The sequence below is a fragment of the Phoenix dactylifera genome, chromosome 1 (genome assembly GCF_051530095.1).
Source record: "Phoenix dactylifera cultivar Ajwa chromosome 1, Ajwa_hap1_PhDact_Kaust_v1.1, whole genome shotgun sequence".
NCBI lineage: Eukaryota > Viridiplantae > Streptophyta > Magnoliopsida > Arecales > Arecaceae > Phoenix > Phoenix dactylifera.
In genome coordinates, this window is record NC_143190.1 from 68363504 (window position 1) to 68380670 (window position 17167).

The window sequence follows — 17167 nt, forward strand, 5'->3', positions numbered from 1 at the left end:
TGAGCCAGATCCATTTATTTGCATATTTATTTTATTATTTTATTTTTGGGCTTATTTGCATTCTAGGGTTTATTTGTGGTTTATTTTATTTCTGGGCTTATTTGCATTTTAGGGCTTATTTGTGTTATTTGTGGGTTCATTAGGATTTATTTCTGTGTAAGGGGGGTTTATGCAAGTTGTGTATTTGTGCCCTATACATAGGGAACTATTTTCATGATTAGGTTTTTAATGCAGAATTAAAGAACTCTTTTCCCCACGTCTCCTCTTCTTCTCTTCTCCTCCCTTCTTCTTCTTCTCTTCTTCCTCCTCCTTCTCTTCCCCTCTTCCCCTGCCTCCATTTAAAAGTTAGTCCGGCATCAAGACCAAATTCCTAATCCTCATGGTCGCTCTCATTTGGCCATCCCCTTTTTCTCTAGCTTTCCATCTTCCAATGTTCATCCCCTCTCAATCTTTTTTTGTTTAAATCTAAAATGTTTCCCACTCTGCTATCTCTCACATAGGCATCCAATCATTCTCCTTTTATCAACCCAATCAATCTCTCTCCTTTTTCTCATACCAATGTCTCTCATCTTTCCATCCATGGCAGAACCAAGGTGCTTGCTTTTTATAATTTCTTACATTTATCGATACTTTTACAAGTTTTTCCTTTCTATGTTATAAAACTTATTTTTTTTAAAAAAAAACCACATTCATATTTTTCAGTCTAACATGCATTTATTTTTCTTGCCTTTTTATCGTAGCATAAACCTATCATAAACCTTTTCTTGCATTTACTTTTTTTCTTTGAGAATTTTTTCTTGCATCCAATAATTAATCCGCTTCTCTTAAACCAAACTCAGCCATTAAGGGAAACGATGTGAAAGAAGCAAAACGCCAAACAGGTTGTATTCGGGAACGGGAAACGTGCGACGACCTTCTCGGTTGCTCGAGGTCTCCCAAGGCTGCAAGCAAACCGGGAAGGGTTCGTCCGTCGCCGCCTCAAGATCCCAGCGAGATTAAAGGGAAAGAAATTCTCATCTTTAGATATCCGAGGAGATTTTCTAGGATTCCGGATACTTAACGACTTGCCGTGGATCCCATGGGGGTCGAAAATAATTCGAAGAGGAGGCCATCAGCCCCTGCTGCGTCTCCTTGCGCTCAGCTTAGAAACGCCTACCACGACTGCTTCAACAGGTTCTCTATTCCTCTAAGTCTCTGATTTCTCTCCTTTATAGCATCCCATCACGCGAAAATTTTGTTCTGTAGTACGGTTTCTTTTTGCTTCTTTTCCCTGAAGAAAGATCGAATTTTTACGGGAAAAATGGTCAGGTGGTATTCCGAGAAGTTCTCAAAGGGTCACTGGGACAAAGACGAGTGCGTCTCAGAGTGGGATAAGTACAGAGCCTGCCTTGCTGTGAGTTCCCCTTTGTTATTGCATGATTTTTTGTCATTTTCTAGTCACACTTTTATTTACTTTGTCTTCTTGGTTAAAATGTATTTAATTGGCGTGCCTTTTCTGGTTCAAATGGAAGTATGGAGGTAAAATTGCATATCAAAGAGAAAAAAGGAAACCTTGTTACATATAGATGCAATATTTTGAGGTTGATTTGAGTTTCTGTTATATTAGGGTAAATGGAGTTAGAGTTCCATATGCACAGAAGACTATGCTAGATATGAGATAATGGAGTTGGTTACATGGCAAGCGAAAAGCAAGTTTTTTTATGCTTGTCGATCTTAGTTGCGGATACTGTAAAGAAATGGAATAATTGAAGTTGGGGATGCAATCTTCTAACTATTTTGAAATGAGTAGTAGTAGGAGGTCTGCATTGTGAAAAAGCTATAAACTTATGTGATTTAATCAAACATATTTTCTCTAATCGGCAAGGTGTCTTTAGGAAAAATAAATGAAGATTTGAGAAAGCATCAAAGGAGAAGTTGAGCAATAAAAGAAACAAAATTCCATCTCAAGCACCATTAATGGTACCGGCATATTATCTCTTACCATTAGGTTCATAAACTGGAAACTCACTCTCTTTAATGGTAAATGCATTGATCTATCATATGAAAATGTTATTGACTGGCGTGCATTTTGCTTTTCTTGATAAGGAAGATTTTTTTTCCTTCTCTTAGTGATTATTGTTTTTCAGGATTGAGCTTCTGATGTCTCAAACTCCATGTTCCAACTTTTTAATTTAAATTTCCACCATCACTCTTGGCAGCAACATTTGGAAGACAGGCATCTGAGGCGTATATTCTTGGAAGCAGAAGCCTCTGCATATTCTATTAAAGGTGATGCTGGCTCCTCGGTGGGTGCAGATGGTGCTTTTCGATAGTGATGGCTTTATACAGGAGGTGCTCTGTATCTAGTGGTTACAACAGAAATTCATAATTGTCACTAAAGTGATCTTCCTTATAAATCAGCATTGCCATTGAAATTCTTTATTCAGGACTCTTGGTACATCTTTCATTAATATGACTGCAGGATTAACTGTGTACAATTTTTTCTGGTATTGTCGAGGATAATATTCTTTTGAACTAACTGTGGATTGCTAAGAGCAGTAGCATAAGTTTCCATGCATTGGAGATCCTCCAAGCTCTGAGCTAGTGCAATGCTTATCCAGACTCCCTTTGCATTAGTCAAATCTCCCTCGACACCCACATTTTTAGTCGTACAGTACAGTCCTTCCAGTGAGACAAACCATCATGTCTACCACAAATCATCCTTCTTACTATACAAACCATCCCTTCCACTAGAAACTAAGCCTAGCTTCTTATTTTACTTGAATTTTTACCCATACCATGCACTGAACTGAGAAGACATTTTAAACAATATTATCTCGGTTGCCTTAAGCTGTCGCGCAAATCCTTGTGTTGCTGCCTAACATATTTCTCCCTTATTTAATATATTAAGTCCAAACTGCTGCCCATCACAATTTCTCGATTACCTTAAAACATTCCATGCTAACTTCCCTTGTTTTTAGACAATAGAGAAACCATGAATTTTGCACCATCGGTCATGCAATTCACTACCCAAGACAAGGATACCTTTGGCTACCTAAAGGAACATCATCAGGTCCATTGTGGCGACACCACTCCCCATAGTGGAGCATTTCGTTGGCCAGACCATTCAGGTTATTGTCTTCATTTTGCCTCTATCCCTAGAAAACTTCAGGCATTAACTTTTGTCCCCCTCACAACTTCATGATTTCAACCTAAAATCCCAGCTCCCCACACTCGTTGGTATCTTCATCTTGATCTCACCCAATTGGGCTTCTCCCAACCCTTAACAGAAAATATTTCATCATCTATTCTTCTAGGGCATGATGGGCTAGATGCAATTAGCTACATATCGGCCATTCTAAAGGTCCTGTCATCAGATCCTTGCTCGTCATTTCCATTTGTCCTGTGATGATTGCTTCATTGCTTATGCATGTTCTTCTCTCCACCTTGAATGATACACCTTGGACCTTGCTTCTCCTAGATCTTGTCCCCACAATCCGCTAGCTTCCTAATTGCCAGCAAGGTCTAGACCATTGACCTTACATTACAACGCCCATGTTACAGAAAAGCTGAATTCCATCCATGAATGGCATCTTTATCTTCTGGCATATTCTTTAAGTCCGAAGTGTGCTTCAATCTGCTAGCTTCTTTGGGGCCAAACTGCTTTCCATGTTTCATTAGGGGTCACACCTTCAACACCTGCTTAGGATTGTCCTTCATCATGATGGTTTAATGGTCTTCTCCTTATTGCTATACCTGGCACTTATTGCAGTCTTGCAATCTGTACAACATTTGCTTCTCAAGTTTCAGAGAACCAAATGTATAAAGCTCGTCCTTTTTTTATGAAAGTGTTTTTTTTAAAAAAAAAAACAATTTCTGTAACAATTCCTGTTTTGATTTACTAGTGCTATTGTGTTCTACTTCAAACATTATTTGTGATTGGGCTTCCTGCACCTTAGACATGGCAGTGATGCACATTTAGTTATCTATCTCCCGGGTCTTCCATCCCATTATGTGGCCTCTAAAGTCAAGTACAGCTAAAATGAACAAGCATGCATTTTTAGATTGTCCCATTCAAGAAGCCATTTCTTTTGAAACTCCAATTGCTTTTTGTCTATCAGCAAATATATCATTGTTGATCCATATCTGCATGCACCAGTTGGTAATCTTGGACACGTACCACCCAGCCTCATGTGCTGTACTTCAGAAGCTCCTGTTTGCAGAAAGTCTCATGGAATACCATCCTGCCCTGCTTTGCCAGCACTTCCAGTGTCTTCATGAGATATATCCTGATGTTCTGAACATAATTCTGAATGACATTGATATCTGGTTAGTTATCCATCCAATTTGTGCATGGTTTAAAAGCCTAAGTGAACTACATTGTTAATGTTCTTCTTCTTCTTTGACCATTGATTAGTGAAACAAGTTAAATTGTTGGCATAATTGGTGGTTTTGTCAACCATAAACAATGATAAATTATAATTTTTTGCCCTAATGAAGAACATGATGCCCTTCATATTGATGTGCTTACACCTATCTATGATGCTTCCTACATGCCTCCCACAATTTCACTGTGATTTACAAGTGTAATGTTCGGAATTTCCTTTTCCTGGCAAAATTTTTTAAAACAAATAGAGGCACTTTTATATTTCTTATTAGTTAATAAGCAAGTTAATATTTTATTGTTATCATGGCCACTTTTTTGAAATGGTTGTGTTGGTCTGGCCCAGGTTTGTAGGCAATGCCACCATGTCATCCTGCGATCTTCTGCATGCGCCCAGATGTGCAGAATATAGAAGAGCTGGCTGTTTATGAGGAATAGCTGGGCAGAAATGTTTCACACAGCAACTTGATCTGAGTTGAAAAATAATTCATGTTTGAAATATATGAACAAAGAAATATAGAATGGGATAATGCAGATGCATGGTTCCTTTCAGTTGTGTTTATGACTGGACTCAACAGACTGAAATATTCAAGATTTTCGATTCTTTGATGCTTTTGAATTTTGAGAAACAAGAAGCAGTTGAGAGTGTTGGTTGCTGCAGCCTCATATCCATTCTTGATAGATGCTTTTCTTGACCGTTGGGAGTTGGGAGCTTGACATTTGCAAGCTGTTACTCTCATGTTTCCAAGTTCAGTATCTATTCTCTATATGCACTAATAGTTGTGATTTGATGCGCTCGACCATTGTGAATTTGTACCAAATGTGTCTATTCATTCATTTAGGGATTTGATGAAGTCTTCGAAGGGACAATTATTGCATCTAAATAGACTCTTTCTCTCTCTCACACACACGCGCGCACATGCCTGCATGCACATACACGCGTGCGTAGAGTTTGTCTTTCAAATTTTGGTCTATTTATCATCAAAGTGTCTTCCCTCTTTTCAACTCAATCCAAGAGTAATTGCAGCTTGGATTGAAACAGTCTTGCAATGTCTTTGTGCATTTGCATCCTTTTGTATTTTACTGTCACAGAATTTTTTGCATGTAAGTCCTTACAAAATTTGTTTATAGCATGGTTATACTTTGAAAATCACTCTCCGCATAATTATTTCCAATTTCATCCTGTTTTTTTATGGCAGTGTGAATAAACAGCCTAATTAAGTGCAAAATATCTATTATTGTTCCATATTAATACCTTTAAAAATTTTATGTAAAAATAAAGCTCTCTATAATACAAGTTAAAGGTTGGAAACCATTGATGTTGATACAAAACGGAAATAGGGTCATTTTATACTTAAAATGGCTGTTTACTGGCACCATCAGCCGCAAATCAACCAGAGAAAGTAGCATTGCAAAAACAAGATGAAATGATGGGCATACATGATAACTAATAATTTTTCAAAAAGATAAATATATAAAAGCCATGTTTGTAATATATATATATATATATATATATATATATATATATATATATATATATATATATATATATATATATATATATATATATATATATATATATATATATATATATATGCAAAAATCTTTCTTACCGTCTTTATGAAAATCATTGTTATATAATTAGTCTTGAGCATGCAAACACACCTGACGGGGGGCAAAATGGATCGTCCTGCTCACAATAATAGGACTACCTAATTTCAGCCAATAGACTCCAACACCGATTGATCCGGACCTTAGTTTCGCTAAGAGCTAGTCCGACGTCGGACTTTGCCAAAGGCTCACCGACCTCGGCCAAATCTCTCCGCTGCCATGACCTGCAGCAACCTCCTCTGATGTTTATAATGACGTTCCGAGCCCAAGCTCGAAACGCCCTGCTAAGTCAACTGCGAGCCAAAGAGCTCCTTCGACCGTGAGACTATTTGCTGACGCACCCCGATCAAACTCGGAGCGCCCTTTATATTCGCCGACGCGCCCCGACCGAGCTCGGAGCTCCCCCTTTATATATGCCAATGCGCCCCGACCGAGCTCGGGGCACCCCCCTTTTATATTCGCCGACGCACCCCGACCGAGCTCGGGGCGCCCTCTTTTATATTCGCCGACGCGCCTCGATCGAGCTTGGGGCGCCCTTTATATTCGCCGACATGCCCCGACTCGAGCTCGGGGTGCTCTTAATATCCGACGATATGCCTCGGCCAAGTTCAAAGTGCCCCATCTAACAACGTGCCTTAACACTTAAGCTCGGGGCACCCTGCCGAGCAAACCTCAGAATCGGAGATGTTAGGCCGCCCTCGCCTAAATGTATGGTGCGGCCTCTCATCGAGCTCGGCCTCGCCCACGGCCACATCCACGTGCATGCCCACGCCCACCTACGTAGCCGTACATTGTAACTTCACCACGCCATTCTTTGCTTACTGGCCAACGACAGCTAAGGATAATGCCATACTGCTCTGGCCATACCCCATCACACTCATCAATGACTTACCATTCACAAGGATGGCCTACGTCGTGCGCCTCAAGCAAGCTCTAGCTGCGCGCCATTTGTCTAAAACCCACCTCCTTCCAGGATGAGGATGGGCTATACCTTCGCCACCTGGATACCTTTGCGGGGACTATAAATAGCCCCATTAGGTAACACTATGGGGACTTTTGGACCAACTAAGATCCACCCTAACTTGAGCATCGGAGAGCCCTCAACGGAATCACCGGTAAGGCTTTATGCAGGTACTCCGTCGCATGGGAGGTGGCTCTCCTCTTTCTCCACTTCGACCGGCAGCTCCCTCGACTCCTCCGGCATGGTCACCCTCGGGCCAAATTTGAACCACAATATTTGGTGCTAGAGGAAGGGCCTGAGTTGTGATTGTCAGGATCAAGCGCTACCATTACACCAAAATCCGTAGGTGTTAGTAAAAGCGCAACTTTATTTCCTTAAACTAGCGCAGGGGCCCATAGCACCACGAGTCGACTCCGACCAAGCCTCGTCCGACTCCGGACTTCGACAGGGCCTCGCCAGTGGGTTCAGGGACCCCCTAATGGTATAACCCACTCTGCTCCTTCAGCGCATCCACGCTGACAGGTGGCAGGACTGACTCGGCCCTTCAGGCCTCCGCCAACGTTGACTCGGCCCCTCAGGCCTCCGCCAACAATCCCTCCCAAACGTGATGCTTGGGTTTCGAACTCGAGAGCTATGGCTCTGATACCAATTGTCAGGATCAAGCGCTACCATTACACTAAAATCCGCAGGTGTTAGTAAAGGCGCAACTTTATTTTCTTAAACTAGCACAGGGGCCCATAGTGCCACGAGTCGACTCCGACCAAGCCTCGCCCGACTCCGGACTCCGATAGGGCCTCGCCAGTGGGTTCAGGGACCCCCTAATGGTATAACCCACTCTACTCCTTCAGCGCATCCACGTTGGCAGGCGGCATGACTGACTCGGCCCTTCAGGCCTCCGCCAACGTTGACTCGGCCCCTCAGGCCTTCGCCAACAGTTCAGTTCCAGTCCGGTTCTCCGATTAGAACCGAACCATGGTCAGGTCTACGTCCCGGCCTCGGCCAGCTCTCTGCCAACTTGGTGGAGCTACATGGCAGCATGGAGGCTAAGCTAATACCTAAACTATGCAGTTCAAGTCTTACTAGCTAAGCCTAAAGCTCCGAGCAAAATGAGTTCAAACACCATGCCAGATTTCAAGACACAAAGTAGTAAAAAAAAGACCACTTCATTCATGTTGAAAGGCCAAGGGCCGAGTACAAAAATAGCCAAACCTAAGGTCGAGCTAAATACAAAAATGCCTAAGCAGCCTAATTAGCAAAGGCAAAGGAGAAAGAAAACTAGAAAAGAATTGTTAGCTTGAGCAGCTTCCGACCCGGCCGCAACAATAACCTCTGCGGCATCCCGAACCATCACCTCGACGATGGGCTCGCACGACTCGACCAGCCCGCTCGCCCCGAACATCATCTACTCGGCGTCTGTGGGCATAGACGAAGCACATCCTGTAGTGGAAGCCCTTTGTGACGCCAGTGATGAGGTTCTTCGACCTCTCCTCAGAACGACCTCCATCCGACGCAACCACCTCGTTGTGTCAAGACATTGGGGTCTTATTGCTGAAGACCATCCCGACAATTTCTCACAGCGAAGATGGCAACCAGGGAAGAAGATGAAAGTAAAAGAAATCGAGTGAAGGCTCTAAGATCCCCTCCAGGGTCTTATATAGCCTACCTCGACGACTCAGATTGGATAACCAAACGCCCAAATAGCCGGATCTCACCACGTGGCATGTCCAAAGGCTCCCTTGATGGATCTTCCGAGATCATAACATTGAAGACCGAAATGGTTATAAGAGCTGTTTCGGAGAACGGGCCATTATTGACTGACTCCTCGCATTTTACCCAGCGATGCCTTGAGAAGGATCGAACACATAACATTTCAAAGAACTCCTCGCATTGATTGTGGTTGATTTCCTCCTTTTTGGTATGATGACAAAAAGGGGGAGAAATATGTATAAAATGTGTAAAAGGGGAGAAATAATGTGTAAAAGGGGAGAAATATGAAAAAATATGTAAAAGAAATCAATGGAAATAAATAAAAAGATAAACTCTTAAAAACACACACAAATTTGTTCTAAGTGGATTCGGTACCTCGAGGCTCATTATCTCTCTTTTGGGGCTCCTAATGGAGTAATCTCCAGAATCTATTCAAGGGATATTCGGAGATTAGCTGAATCCTACTCAAGAACAAATTGACAGATTTTTCCTCTAAAAACAAAAAATTCAGTTCAAAAACTTCAAAGCATTAAAAGGAAATTCAGAGAATCAAAACATAGTTGAATGCATATGTTGAGGGGGAGAATCTGAATTTTAATCAAACTAAATCATTAATGACATATAAGCCAAACAATTGATTGCATAATATAAAGGCTTATATAATTCCAAATGAAAGGGGGAGCTTTAACTCCGAAATTTTTGTTTCACTCCTTTCAAACTTGGATAAATTAAATTATCAGACATTTGAATTCATTTATGGATTTTATTTCATTATTTATTGAGCAAGACATTTTACATATACTCAAAGTTTTGTCATCATCAAAAAGGGGGAGATTGTGGAGTGATTGGTTAAAACCCTATTTGATTTTGATGAGCTCAAAGCATTTGAGTATATCTTGTGATTACTAATGAATTCAATTGAGTGTTTCAGTGAAAATCCTGTCCAAGTGTCTCTAGACTTGGTTCATAGTATTTTGGATAAGTTAAGAAGTCTGCATGAACCAAAGTCTGAGACTCGAGTCGACTCCCGAGTATCACGAGTCGACTCCAAGCGTATCAAGTTCACTGGCACGAGCTCGAGTCGACTCCAGACTAGTACGAGTCGACTCCGACTGAGAACAGAAAGAAGAACAGAAAGCCTCATCTCAGAACCTGTCAACGAGTCGACTCCTGAAGTGCACGAGTCGACTCCAATGTTCAACGAGTCGACTCCAAGAGGTACACAAAGAAAAGTCAGAGAGCAGTTTTTCGGGTCTGAGATTCGAGTCGACTCCAGTGGAATGCGAGTCGACTCCGATGGTTGGCAGGTCGACTCCAAAGAAAGCATGAGTCGACTCTCAGCGGAACACAAGGAAAAAGTCAGAGAGCATTTTTGGGACTCTGAGATTCGAGTCGACTCCCGCATTGCACGAGTCGACTCCGAGACTCCGCGACCATCGACAGACAGAAAACCATGTTACTGCCTCTGAGATTCGAGTCGACTCCCAGACAGCTCGAGTCGACTCCAAGACAAGCTTCACGTCAAAAGGCAGAAGACCAACTTTCGGAAACTGAGAGCCGAGTCGACTCCAAGGAAGTTCGAGTCGACTCCAAGACTGGATGAGCCAAAAGACAGAGGATCGGGAGTTCGGGCTCTGAGATTCGAGTCGACTCCAAGGACAGTCGAGTCGACTCGAGTGGACAAAATTCAAAATTGGATCCACGGACTTCTGTGGATGAGCCGACTCCAAAATTGCCAGGTCAGCTCCAGAAGTTGGCGAGTCAACTCCGGGTCAAGACGAGTCGACTCTGGGTCAAGACGGCAACTTTAATTCAAATTTGGAACAGTTGCCGAGTCGACTCCGGAAAAACTTGAGTCGACTCCCGCTACAGTCGAGTCGACTCCTGATCGCGCGAGTCGACTCCAACCCACCAACGGTCATATTGTCAGGCTGCGCAGAGTGTGCAGAACGGACAGAAAAAGCAGTGTAACGGCTAGTTTCCGTGGGGGTTGGCTTAAATAGCCACAGAAGACTGTAGCAAGGCAGAGAACAACCATTTCACTCCAAGCATTCAAGCTTTCAAGCTCTGCAACGTGCTTTTCAACGAAAAAGGGGAAGATCAGCATTTACTGCAACCAACTACATCTTCCCAGCAATTAAAGCCTCCTCCTCCTGCATTCAAGTCGACTACTCATTCGAGAGGAGATCGGAGTTCAAGAAGCCATTCCTCTACTTCAGCTTAAAAGCGTTTGAGGGCTTCTAAACTCCTCTTTTGATTATATTGTTTTACATCTGCTTTTGAGAAGCTTATTTTCCTTTCTTTCTATAACTTGTATTTACTTGGTTCAATCGGGGGATTGAATCAAGGGGACTAAGGTTGGTTGGTGAGCCAAGTTAAAAACCAACGTGTGTAAGGGTTTGATTGTGAGCCCGGGAAAACAATCGGGGTTGGTTCTAGTCGGTGAGCCTGGGAAAACCGACCGAGTTCGTTGTGAGCTCGTAAAACAACAAGTTTGGTTGTGAGCTTGCAAAACAACCGGCTGTAATCCAAGGGGGTTATAGTGAATTCCCAAGAGAGACTTGGGGAGTGGACGTAGGAGCAAGGGGTAGCTCCGAACCACTATAAAACTCTGTGTTTGCATTGGATTGTCTCTTCTCTTCTTCCTCTCACATCACTCACAGCACTTAGCATTAATTAAATAACTTGCAATAGTTTTTAATTAATCATCCATAAGTTTTTAAATATCTAAGTTAATTTAAAACCCAATTCACCCCCCCTCTTGGGTTGTCTATCTGGGCAACAGCCTCGCTCACGGTCGCATCCACGTGCGTGCCCACGCCTACCTATGTGGCCGTACATTGCAACGCCACCACGCTATATTTTGCTTGCTGGCCAACGACAGCCAAAGACAACACCATGTTGCTTCGGCCATACCCCGTCACACTCATCCACGCCTTATTGTTCGCAAGGATGGCCTACGTCGTGCGCCTCAAGCAAGCTTTAACTGAGCGCCATCTGTCTAAAACCCACCTCCTTCCATGATGAGGATGGGTCATACCTCCGTCACCTGGATACCTTTGCGAGGACTATAAATAGCACTATCAGGTAACGCTATGGGGACTTTTTGGACCAACTAAGATCCACCCTAACTTGAGCATCGAAGGGTCCTCATTGAAATCATTGGTGAGGCTTTGTGCAGGTACTCCATCGCGTGGGAGGTGGCTCTCCTCTTTCTCCGCTCCGGCCGGCAGCTCCCTCGACTTCTCCGGCGTGGTCACCCTCAGGCCAAATTTGAACCACAACAACACCAATATAATGCCCACCTAAATACTAGTTCTCTTTCTCTCTCTTTCTTACTTGTACTTTATACTGTTTGCATAATCTAGCCATCCATGCATGCCACCAATCATAAACCCTAGTTTCTATGGACTCCATTTAATCAAGTTTGTATCTCAGATACAATGTTAAGAAATAAGTAGTTGTGATTGATGGCGTGCACGGCAACTTGGTGCATGCAATGTACTTACGCACACGCATCTCATGTCGGTGGCCCCGAAGAATAAAATTGTTTAACTTTACAACCAAAAATATGCTGATTACAATGTAGTCCAATGCACATGCAGGTCACACTTAATATTCTTTTAAATATTTTATTCCTCCGCTGTCCTTAGAGCTGATATTTTTAACGCTGGTAGACCAATCTAACAAAGAACTTTCTCTACCAACTATTACCAGGCCCACTGACCGAGAGTCATTGGGCATCGCCGGCGGGCCTTAAAGCTGTCCTCCAGTCAATTTCAGCACCTTGGTCCGAAAGAGACCGTCAACTTCCCCCGGAGTTGCGAAAAGTATGAGCTCGCGCGTCCGCATTTGAAAATGATGGTGTTAATGAAGATCATAAAGAAGTCTGACCTTTTGTGTGTTAACCCAGGAACCGGGAATCTCAGTCATCGCACCCCAACGGAGGGGTTCGGTCAAGTTGGATCGCATGCACTGAATGAACTCCCCAATTTATGTCTTCGGTCTTCCCCCCCATGACTTGGCCTCGAAGTTGATGAGCCATCACCTGCGGAGGACCCGTTAAAGCAGATTTCGCGTCATGGCCTCAGGCTGCGTTGGAAGAACACGAATTGACCGTTCTGCACCAAAATGGCTTTCAGTTCACACCACTGCGTGGAAAACAGTAGGAAGAGTAAGGAGCAAAAATCATATGGGTGGGCACTTTAGAAAGAAATATAGGATGGGACTTTTTTTTTTTTTTGCCATATTTTTTCTTATGCCTATCTTAAAAAAAATTCAGAAATTAAATAAAGATAAAATTTTTTCTGGAGTCCATGATAACTTTAAAAGACAAATAAAAAAAATTCATGCCCAAATAGAGACCGTGCGCAAAGAAAGACCGTCGCATTTTCTTTCTTCCTCGTTAAGTGATAAACACTCATTGGTTTTCTGATATATATCGTAAGCTTTTTTTGATACACAACTAATAGTAACCTAATATATATATCCAGATAAATCGGTATATAGTTTTCAGAATATGATGTTCACCCGTACATAATATATGACTTATCGATACACACCTAGCAATATAATCATCCAACATCCCAATACACATCTCTTGGTAAATCAATACACAGTCCACAATATGATGCTCAACAGTATACATTATAAGGTTAAGTACATATTTGTCGGTTTTTCTGATATATACTATAAGCTTTTGTAATACACACCTAGTAGCAATCCGATACATATCTTCAAGTAATTGAATACATAGTTTCTAAAATATGATATTAATGGCTACACACTGCATGATCAGATGATACATATTTAGCAAAATAGTCATCTAATATTTCAATATACATCTTTAGATAAAACAATATACAGTTTTTATAAGAAAGAGAGAAAGAAACTCGGAAAGAAAAAAAAGCCCTCATAGATGAAAGAGACATGGCGAGAAAGAAAGAGGACGCGAATGATCTTTCTTCACAAATGGCCTCTTTTGGTGCATGCTTTTTTTTTTCATTTTTTTTTAGTTAGGAGATTGACGGTTTGGCTTTTCTTTTTAAAAAAAAATGTAATGCAAGAGAAAACGTGTCAAAAACAGAGCCCTTCCTTGTTTGCCCAATTAGAACCAAATGTTCCCACGGGGCCCCACAAAACACTGATGTGAAGGTCCCACAAGAGAAAAAACTGTCACCCTGGGAGCTTGTCAGAATAACATTCCTCGTTTGCCGCATTGAGAATCAAAGCATTTGCATAAGGCCATGAAACAACCGAAGAGAAGGCCAGAAAAACTGGTACCCTCAGAGCTTTTCATTGGTTCTCCAAATCTCACAAGGAACAGGCCTCCCTTCCAAAGTCAAAATCCAGGGGGAAGACTTGGGATTCTCTTGACCACGCTGGCCGGCTAACAATTATGTCTTTCATACATATCAGGAGTATTAAAGGTGGTGATACCAGAAGAAAATGGTGGCAGAATGCACAAAGTCTCTCAGGTCAACAGGTCTACCAAGTCGTCGCTAATGGGTCCTTGTCCGCTTGACTTGGGACAAGTTCGTCTGTTATCCCGAAGAGCAGCACGTGTCGTCAGCTTTGAAGTTTCCTTCCATCTCACTTGGAAGGTCTCCATGAAACCACGGCACTCCTCCGTTAGAATGGTCATGCCCGCTTCGCAAAATCTTCAAGTTACATCTTCCAGCAGAGGATCATACAGAGTTGGGATTTGCAGCCATGTCTTCCTACTCTTTGCCATCGTCAAATTCTTCGGAGAACAATTGGCCTGATGACATGCTGTTCGAGATCACCGACTACCTGGCCCTCAATGATCAGCTCGAGGACGACAAAGCACACCTGGTGCCGCCTCCCACTTGTCAGCAGAGTCCTTCCCCCCTGCAAGCAAATGGCGGTCATGATAACAAAACCTGCACCGGTGGCTGCAGCAAGCAAGTTTTCACTTCAAATAATTTTCATCACACATTTGAGCTGTGATTCTTCAAAATATTACCAGGAGATAATCATTTGTTTTTGGATGCTTTTGTGTGCATGTGTGAAGAAATAAGAATGTTGTGGAGGCTGCTTCGAAGGGGAGTACTACCAGAGTTGCATTCAAAACAAAATCAGAGCTTGAGATATTGGATGACGGATACAAGTGGAGGAAGTATGGAAAGAAGATGGTAAAGAACAGCCCAAATCCAAGGTAAAAATCTGCCCAAGAATACAGCACATACTTTAGAAGGAAAATAAGAAACAGAGAGAGCAATAGGTGAAAGATGTATAATACAGAAAATACTGGAAAACAATCGATAATAATATGCATGTCAATTCAGAAAAGCTTTAATATCATCTATACTCTTTCTCTTGTTTTGCACAGCAGCGACGGCCAAATGACATTATTGTTATTCACAGTGCTTTATAGATAAGTCTGAACTTGTAATTTAGAAACTAACAAAATGGTTGACACTTGACAGGAATTATTATCGCTGCTCAAGTGCAGGATGCAAAGTCAAGAAGAGAGTGGAGAGAGAGCGTGAAGACTCAAGCTATGTGTTAACCACCTATGAGGGTGTCCATAATCACCATGCTCCCTTACCTGTAACATCTCGACCTCAAGCACCTGATACACCTCAATTCCATGATTTCTCTTCATGATAAATATTTGTATTTTGTAATGACAATCAAGAGAGTGCTTTCACAAACTAAAGTTGGCTGATGGTCTGTCAAGGTACCAAACAGGGTCGGCGGCACTGTTTTGAACTGAGCGGTTCTAATCGTACCGAGACATCCCGGTCCGCAACGGAAACGAAATCGTCCCGGCAGCGGACCGGGATGGCTCCGGCAACGGAAACGAAATCGTCCCGGCAGCGGACCGGGACGGCTCCGGCAACGGAAACGAAATCCGTCGCCCAAGGAGGAGAAAGAGAAGGAAAGAGAGGACGAGGGAGGAAGAGGGAGAAGAAGGAAGAGAGAGGGAGGTGGAGGCCGGTCGGCGAACTGCACGGAGAAAGCTCCTTCGGGCTCCATGGTCGGGTCCCCTATTTCGTTCGAAACAGGAGTCCGGCCCATTTTTTATTTTTGTGACTTTTAAGTGAAGTCGGCAAGAAGGGACTCAGTGGCAGAGCCCTCCTCCGCCGCCTCCGTGCCGGCCTCCGCCACCCTCCTCTCTCCCCCCCTTCTCTCTTTTTATCTCCCGTTCGCCCTCTCTCCCGCCTCCTCTACGGGGCCGGCACGAAACCGTACAGAGCGTACCGTTCCGTGCTGCCGGGCAATCGGTCCGGGCCCCAGTTCCAGCACTGGTACCAAGATGTATATTTTTACAACTTAACAGATGTCATTGCATAGCAGTCACACATTGGATCATTCTCTCATTTTTGATCCACTGCAAGATATGTTTAACTTCAATAATGAGAATAATAGAAAGGGCAGCGCACAGGCCATGAACTAAGGGAGACATTATGCTTTTTCTAGATATCAATTAAAGACAGGTACTGGAGGCTCATAGCCTACTAAGATGGTGTACTGCCTACGTACTTCACCAATCAAAAGAACTGAGAGTTTTCAACTAAAATGTACATTTAGGTATATGATAGTCATTTTTGCATCAAGTGCTGTTGCTTCAACATTATTTTAAATCCTAGTGTGCACCTCTTCAAAATGAAGACAGTATCTGATATTTTGGGGAATGGATATTGAAAAACATGGGGGCACGAGATTATGATTTTTGCATTGTGGGTTTTCAGGGCTGCGATGTCTATTGGAAATTGACTCGTTGATTATATAATGCTATGGAAATATTATTTAGTCATTTTGGAAGATACAGAATCACGCAAACATGGTGCACAACTAGCCAAATATTGCATGCACATGAAGACCAGTACACCCATTCTTGCACCTAGAGATGACTCAAAAGGAACCAACAAAATATTGCATGCACATGCAGATTAGGAAACCCATTATTGTGTCAAGACATAACCCAAAAGAAGTATGTCAAAACCGTACACATTACAGCAACCCTGCTCTGTTGAAAGCCTGGATGTAATGTAAGTCGCATGCGCGCGGGCACAGAGAGAGTCAAGGATGTCGAAAGCTGCTTCCTGATTTCAGAGTCCACACTCCACACCTAGTAATGTCCTCAAACCAAAAACTGTAATCATGCAAAAGATTTCGATGCTAAATCATAACAATAAATTAATATAATTATAAGCTGATTTGCTCTTGTTTTCCTCTTCAACAATCTCTGCCAATTAATCATTCCATATCTGATATATCAACAAGGTTCATGTAGGACTATCTTACAGTAGGAGGTGACAAGTATGCTAGCATCAATAGCTGTATTCCCTTCCATTGCCATTTCTAGTTGCCCATAGAATCTCGCTTTGTATGTGATCATCTATCATCTTGTTGCCAAATATAAATGGAATGAGCAAAAGGATACCCTTTCAATTTCCTTATGGAGTAGTAGATCAATAGCAATCGCTAGAAGCAGGATTGAGCTGAACTAAATGTTTTCTACAAACTGGCCCAAGTATGACTTCCTGTTTCAGGTC

General features: G+C 42.6%; 2 protein-coding genes across 2 annotated transcripts; both read left to right on the top strand.

Annotated features, from left to right (window-relative positions):
* Positions 1-822: 822 nt before the first annotated feature.
* Positions 823-5044, top strand: LOC103724348 (protein phosphatase). Its single transcript, XM_088710768.2, has 5 exons — positions 823-1173; positions 1309-1393; positions 2199-2268; positions 4101-4308; positions 4710-5044. The coding sequence occupies exons 1-5, from the start codon at positions 1079-1081 to the stop codon at positions 4792-4794; spliced, it is 543 nt and encodes a 180-aa protein (XP_088566894.2). The 5' UTR covers positions 823-1078; the 3' UTR covers positions 4795-5044.
* Positions 5045-14354: 9310 nt separating this feature from the next.
* On the top strand, positions 14355-15650 carry LOC113461100 (putative WRKY transcription factor 75). Its single transcript, XM_089926899.1, has 4 exons — positions 14355-14566; positions 14677-14820; positions 15092-15215; positions 15346-15650. Exons 1-4 carry the CDS (start codon positions 14355-14357, stop codon positions 15379-15381), a joined length of 516 nt encoding a protein of 171 aa, XP_089783025.1. The 3' UTR covers positions 15382-15650.
* The last annotated feature ends 1517 nt before the right edge of the window (positions 15651-17167 follow it).